General features: G+C 46.1%; 1 protein-coding gene across 1 annotated transcript in view; it reads right to left on the reverse strand.

Annotated features, from left to right (window-relative positions):
- ITGA9 (integrin, alpha 9) overlaps window positions 1–7,807 on the reverse strand; it is a 497,442-nt gene that overhangs the window by 367,590 nt on the left and 122,045 nt on the right. Inside the window, exon 14 of the mRNA XM_006869158.1 lies at window positions 3,246–3,400. Coding sequence (XP_006869220.1) covers window positions 3,246–3,400 — 155 coding nt within the window. The remainder of the gene's footprint in view (window positions 1–3,245; window positions 3,401–7,807) is intronic.

Genomic DNA, 7,807 nt, shown 5'->3' on the forward strand with positions numbered 1-7,807 from the left:
TGTGTGATTGAGTGAGCAAAAGGAGCTTCAGTCACTCCATGTAAACTGGACATATGCTGCGCTGGTTTGTAAAGCTGTTATCTGTCAGCTCCAGAGCTGCCCTTCTCTAGGCTCTGGGATGTTGCGTTGGAATTCTGCAAACCACATTTCTGCTTTGCCAGTGGCTCCCTGTGTGGCTCTGCCAAAATGGACAGCTTGAGGGAGGCTGAAACACAGGAGGCCAGAGAAGGGACCTGTTCCTTCCTGTCTGCTTCCAACACTTAATCAGCTTAACCCAGCATCAGTTTTTCACAGTAACTCATTCCAATAGCAGCTCATTCTAGTTTCCAGGTTCCCCACCCCACCCCTGTACCCTGAAAGTCAGTCTCATTGCACCTCCCCAGAGATGCCAGACCTAGCCTGCCAGTACCCCACACTCCTCAGAGGTTTAGGTCCCCACTCTGCAGGGTCCCTTTGCTGAGTTTTTAGGTTCTGATATTCCTGAGGAAGTGGTTAACACCACTACTCAGCTGGCCCTGCATACTCCCATGCCACACCTCCCAGGAGCTGAAGCAGGAAATAAAAAGGTGACGGGAGTCCTTTCTCTATGTGTATGTCCAGGCCCCACTAGTCTGCAAGGGAGAGTGAAAGACACCAAGGGGACAAGGTTCTAACAACAGACTGTTTATGGATCCCAAATCTAATTCTGAAAAATCAGCTAATGAGAATCCTATGGACCACAACAGTCCTCTCCCATTGAGCATGAGGTCACCATAGTGACGGCCAACTTGACAGCAGGTAACAGAAACAGTAAACTCAATAGCAGGTAATGCTGGGCATTAACCTGTTATTCCACATTAATCATGACACACAGTGTGACATATGACGCATCAGCTTGTCTCATTATATATACCAACACTGCAAAGGCCTTGGCTAAGTCTTGACCTTCATTTTAATTCTGCTCACTGGTCATTTTAATTCTGACCACTGGTCAGAAGCAGGCATGAGGACACACCCAGACCCCCTCTTCACCCAGCTCATGAACACTCACATCAAGGGTTTGTTCTGCCACTGGCCTTATATTCCGAAGATACCTGCTGCTCAGGAAGTCATTTCCTTCTCCACTGTTACTGCTGTGTTCCTAAGCAGTGCAAATGATGAACATGCTCAGCTGCTAACTAAAAGGTTAGAGATTCCTGTCTATCCAGAGGTGCTTTTAGAAGAAAGGTCTTGACAGCTACTTCCCAAACATCAGCCACTTAAAACCCTATTGAGCACAGTCCTTCTCTGGCACACATGGGTGGCCTGGAGTTGGAGTTGTGTTGATGGCAACTAGGAATTTCCTGCTATGCTAATTTACCCTTTCGCGATGACACTGCTTAAAATGGGAGGAGTCTGAAGGCTTTGTGTATGCTGCTTCAACACCCAAAGAGTAGAAACTCTCAAACTCCTGGTAGATGCTCCCTGAGGACAGGGATTTATACGCCCATGTGCCTGGCCCTTTGGAAATGCAATACATATCTGTTAAATGAACTAGGTTAGGGTTCTATAGCAGTGCTGCTTATTTTAATGCGTATCAGAATTAATCTGCTGTTCAATAATTCTTTAAAAATGTTTTTAATGCAGTCCAACTACATCCCAAGCTGGGATTAGACAGGACACACACCATCTAATTAGATGGAGGATATATGAGTCTCAGGATCATCAGAATGCTTTCTTTCAGAAACTGTGGTGCCTTAAATGATTAAGGAGGTGGTGAGAAACAGTTGTTGAAAAGCAAAAATGAAATCTCATCAGACCAGAATTCGACTCCTGGCTTCACCAGTAATGTTTGATCTTGGACAAGTTTCTTTTTGTTCCTGGGCTATGCATAAAATTGTTGCTACTCCTCTCTCACTAAACAACTCTCAAGATTATGGCATGCTTAAAAGTTCTAAGCTCTCCTCAAAAGAAATCCATGTGATAAGTACAAGGTTTACATTTTCAACCAAGTTGAAGATAAACTGCCAATGACACAGTTAGCCCAAAAGGACGAACATGTTTTTAAACACAGCTGAGAAGTGAACTAGCACGGGTGAGTGTATTTCAGAGGGCATGGATGTTCACATTTGTGCTCCAGGACTTCTGAAACCTAAATATGTAAACCAATCTTGTACAGAGGAGAAGAGGGTCTTGTTAAAATGCAGATTCTGATTCAGCAAGTCTGGGGCAACCTGAGAGTCTGCATTTCTTAACAAGCTACCATGTGATACTCCTGCTACAGGTCCAGGACCACACTGCGAGTAGCAAAGGAAGTCACTTAATAACATTAAAAATGTCTACAGAAGTCAGTGTGTCCAGGCCCTTAATGGTGTGGGTTTTTTTTGTTTTCCTGGAATTCTACTTTCTATTCTTAAATCAGCCTTTCAAGTGAAAGACAAAGTACTTATTAATCAGCACAACAGCTCCAGACTCATTTCCTTTGGGTCATCACATGCTTTGAGTTTTAATCATCACTGATCCTATCTTGTTCTGGGGACTTCATCCAGCCTCTGGAGCTGGGCTAGTAAGGGAGCCCTCCCTGATCAAAGAAACAGCAGGGACAGCTGCCCCCTAACCAGAGCAATGCCTGCCTCTTGTCGAAGGTCTCACACTGCCAAAGTGGCTTCCTGGTCTTTTGGAAATCTAAGCCTTTTTTAAAACTCAGCATCTCACACTCACCACCCATCCTTGGTCTCTCTGAAGTGGAATCACTTCAACAAGCATAAGGCCCCCTGGCATCTGGCTAATGCTGCAAACTCAAGAAGAAATTCCCAAGTCCCATCACTTCATATTTCTAACTGTGTAGACTATTCCACAGAATCCTGTTGTGGCATTGTAGGTTTAGCACTGGACTCCTAACCACAAGATCTACTGTTCGAACCTACCAGCTGCTCCTCAGAAACCCTGTACAGGGTTGCTATGACTCAAAGGCACTAAACAAGAAATCAAATATTCTATAAGAGCCAGGTAGCAGTGAGGTTTCAGCCTGGTCCACAGATATTTGAGAAAAGGATGCTTGGGGGACGGGAGGAGGTTCATACCTTCTTTGCCTAGAGGTGAAGGTTGTGTTAAACTGGGAACCCATTGATAAGTCTTAGGAGAGAAGGAGAGGTTAAGAGACACCAGTTTCCTGCAAAACTAGCACAGCGTTCCACAGCTACCCATAATGCCACAGTCAACAACTCCTGAAATGCAGGACTCTGGCTAACATGGGTATCCTGAGCCCTGACTTAGTAGCTCCTTACCGATTTCTCCCGGAACATGTTTGCCATGGAAGCTAAAGCAGGCAGTGACATTCAGGCAGTTCACAGGCTGCTGTCCGTCCAGACACTGAGGCGCCGTGATGTTGATGGAGCCTGGAAGGAAGATGGAGACGTCCACCGTAATGACAGGCCTAGCCCTGAAAGTCAAGAGAGAAAAGTGATTTCGTTAATTTAAGGACAGTTTGTGGAACCAAACAAAAATGATGCTGACCAGATAAATGCTAGAACTCCAGCTCAACACTTAATTAAAGTGTGAAATAACCCAAGAGAGAATGGCTAGGGTAAATGCGTTTTCTGGTTTTAGAAGTAGCTTATTTTCTAATAAGTTAAGGTGTGACTTCACAATCATAAAGCCAACTTAGTTGTTAATAAAACACATCTGGTTGAAGTCATAAATGAACCACCAGATGTTGGGTGATTATTTAAAACATCACCAATTAAGTTCCCACTTCCATTTTACTGAAAAGATGTGACTATATTTAAGAGGAATTGCAACAGTGGATGCTAAAAGTCAAGAAATAGATGTATATTCAGCGATGCCCCCAAAGCATCTACTGTCAGTATAAGCAGGAACTACCAAGTTCCCAGTTCCATTCAGTTGGCCAAATATCCCCCATTCACTTGCCCTCAACAATGTATTAGGTATTTTCCTAAAAGAGCTTGATTAATAGAACCAACGCATTGCCATTGAATAGATTCTGACTCATGTGTATGTAGAGAACCATGTCCCCCCCCCCATAGGGTTTCCAACAGCTAATTTTACTAAAGTGGATTGCCAACCCTGTCTTCCATGGCACCCTTTGGGTGGCCTCAAACCACTAACCTTTCAGGTTGCACCACTAACTGCTTATACCACTTGGAGACTCTTGATTAATCAAGTGCCCACTGCTAACAGCAAAGTACTTCAGAGCAAAGAAATCAACCTGCCCAGCCTCTGGACCAAATGGACCCAATAAGGAGCCACACACTTGTCAATGACATGAGCCATTCTCTAGTGTTTGATGGATAGACAACATGAAGGGCACTGCTTCACATGGACTACCCTGCGGCATCCAACAAGAGCTGAAAGCAGGTCCCACCATTCTGCTCTCATTGCAAACATCTGCTCAGGAACGTTTCACCTAAACTATGGCTTAACCTTCTTTCCGCCTGGCCGCACAAAGAGGCCCTTTGACCTCAAAGAGGCCCTGGCCTTCACGCCACTGGGAACTTAACAAGATTAAGGGACATTAGCAGCCTGAGCACAATGACCTCACTGTGTACATTGCTCCCACAAGAGTGCCCAGGGTGACAGGGCAGATGGGAATGATGACAGACCCCAGTTCCAAGAGAAGGAAGTATTAAGGAAATCCTTAGTGAAAAGAGGAAGTGAGGGGATACACTGCACAGATGGGGTTAGGCAACGGCACTAGTACCAGCACAGCCGGGAGATGTGGGCCTGGGAGCAGTTGTGAAAAGTACAAGGCAATGTGGGACTCTCAAAGCAAGTCCAGCTGTACAACTAGCGGAAAGCAGACAGTGGTGCCTACAAAAGCCCATATCCTGGTCTTTCCTTACCATCTTCTTCTGGACTCACCCTAAGAAGATGCCAGAAATAACTTAGGAAGTAGATGGTCTGCCTCTGGCCAGTGTGATTGTACAGATGCCAGAGGACACTCCGAAAACTCCACAGACCCTCAAGCTAGGCTCTTGAGAATGCTTTTCCTAACACTGCCCTTGCAGATGGATCTCCTCCCTCTTCTGTGGTCCCAGCAGTGGACTCACATCTCTGACCCACTTACTAAGGTAAGCAGAGATGGTCTATTTCCAAATCTGCCCACCAGGTTGCAGTCCCTTCAAGAGGTGTTGTTGTTGTTGTTAAATGCAGTCGAGTCGGTTCTGACCCATAGCGACCCTCTAGAGGGTTTCCAAGGAGTGGCTGGTGAGCTTGAACCACCAATCTTACAGTTCAAACTGACTTTGCAGTCTAGTGCATTAACCCACAGCGCCACACCAGGACTTCAAGAGGTAGGATCCTGGCTAATTCACCCTGATTTTCCCACAATACTTGTGTGTCGTGGTGTTGATTCTGACTCATAGCGACACTATATAGGGTTTCCGAGGCTTTAATCTTTACAGGAGCAGAAAGCTCATCTTTCTACCATGGGGCAGTTGTAGATTCAAACTGCTGACATTGCAGTTACCAGCCCAAAGCATAACTCACTACGCTACCAGAGCTTAACCCTTGCTAAACTTCAATCCAGTCTGGGAGCCTGAAACCCACAGGAACACCCACAGCTTCACAAACAGACACAGGTACTAAGGAGTATGTCTGTGCCATCCATTCACCCATGCCACCTTGGGAGTACTGGTATGATGTTAGGATAAGCACTAGACTGCTAATTGCAAGGTTGGCAGTTCAAACCTAACAATCATTTCTTGGAAACCCTACACAGGGTCACTATGAGTCAGAACTGACTGGGCAGCACTTAACAACCACTACCACCTCCACGAGCTCCGTTCTATGCAGTCCCTGACCTGCATGGTCAAGACAGAGGAAAAGCCCAGCTTATCACAACATCACAGGCTAGGATGCCCAGCTCCTCCTCTCAGTGGAGACCTTTGAAGACGATGGAGTGAACAGGAAACAGAAGTGAGCAACCCAGACAAAATGACCTCAAAGCAAGTTGTTCCAACAGGACCCTTTGAAATGGCCAACAGGAACCCTCATAGGCATATCTCTCTCCAACATCCATCAGTGCAGTTCTCTCAGCCCTTTGTGTTTTAAGAATTGTCTTTGGACCAGGACAAGTCCAGAAATCTCTCATCAACCTTTCTGATCTCTTCCTTTGACCTTAAATGGCAGAGCATCACTATCCCATAGCCTTTCACCTAACACAGGATCTGCCTCCTGAGCTAATTTGAGTGAAGCAAACTTCCTGTGGGCAGAGCTAGGGCCAGCCCACACGCCTGAGTTTCACACAGTCCCACCTGTGCGCATGCCAACCTCTGAGATAAAAGCAAAGTACCAGCACAGCCGGGAGATGTGGGCCTGGGAGCAGTTGTGAAAAGTACAAGGCAATGTGGGACTCTCAAAGCAAGTCCAGGTGTACAACTAGCGGAAAGCAGACAGTAGTGCCTACAAAAGCCCATATCCTGGTCTTTCCTTACCATCTTCTTCTGGACTCACCCTAAGAAGATGCCAGAAATAACTTAGGAAGTAGATGGTCTGCCTCTGGCAAGTGTGATTGTACAGATGCCAGAGGACACTCCGAAAACCCCACAGACCCTCAAGCCAGCCTCTTGAGAACGCTTTCCCTATCACCACCCTTGCCACGCTTGAGCCCATTGATGCTGCCACTTTGCCAATCCATCTCGCTAGGGGTCTTCCTCTTTTTCTCTGACCCTCCACCTCACCAAACATAGTATCCTTCTCCAGCGACTGGTTCCTCCTGAAGTTATGTCTGAAGTATGAGACAGGAAGTCTGGCCATCTTGGCCTCCAAGGAGCACTCTGGCTGCACTTCTTCCAACATAGATCTGTTGGTTCTATGGATAGCCCATGGCACTTTCAATATTCTCCTCCCACACCATAACTCAAAAGTATCAATTCTTCTACGGTCTTCCTCATTCACTGCCCAGCTTTCACATGCATATGATTTACCAACAGCGGTTACATGGTTATGCTATTCCTACACATTTCTTCTGTGCCTAGCCTGTACTGCCCTTCTGGTTTTTCTCCAGCTGAGACCAACTTGTGAATTATCTTGTCCCCAGGCTCTCTTGTCTCCTAGGCCCTCATTTGTCAATGTGCTCTCTCTTAGCAGTCTCCTTGAGAATTACCTCCTCAAAGCCAACCCTTCACCCCAGGCATGAATCTGGGGTCTCCAAGCTAGGGCTTTAGCTACAAAATTTTACACTTACACTCAGCCACAGATGGTGCATGTAGTGGGTTACACCTTAGACTGCTAACCACAAAGTCAGCAGTTCGAACACATTAGCCGTGAGAGAAAGATAAGGCAGTCTGCTACTGTACAGAGTTAGACTCAGAGGTGGTCTAGTCTGCCCTATAAGGTTGCTATGAGTTGAAACTGACTTGATAGCAGTAGGTTTGGTTTGGGTTTTATGGCTGTGTGCAAAAGGAAACACACTCACCTGCTAACTGAACGGCGGGAGGTTTGACTGCACCTAGAAGTACCTCAGAAGAAAGGCCTGGCATTATGCTAAAGAAAATTACTGTTGTTACATGCCATCGAGTCAGTTCTGACCCATAGTGTCCCTGTATAGGGTTTCTGAGGAGCAGCCGGTGAGCTTGAATTGCCAACCTTGCAGTTCAAACAACTTTGCAATCTGCCATTTAAAACCCTATGGTGGAGGGAACAAACAAGATGGCGGATCGGGTAGACGTATAGTAGAGAGCTCCGCCAACAACAATACAGAATACCCGACCAAGCAGGTTTAGGGGATGGTCCCAGAACTCGGAACCACATATAAAGGAATACTTAGAAGGTTGGAAGGCTCACAGCTGGGGGAATTTGTGGCAGAAGCAAGAAATCTATTGCTTTC

This window comes from Chrysochloris asiatica, unplaced genomic scaffold (assembly GCF_000296735.1).
Source record: "Chrysochloris asiatica unplaced genomic scaffold, ChrAsi1.0 scaffold00127, whole genome shotgun sequence".
NCBI classification, from domain to species: Eukaryota; Metazoa; Chordata; class Mammalia; order Afrosoricida; family Chrysochloridae; genus Chrysochloris; species Chrysochloris asiatica.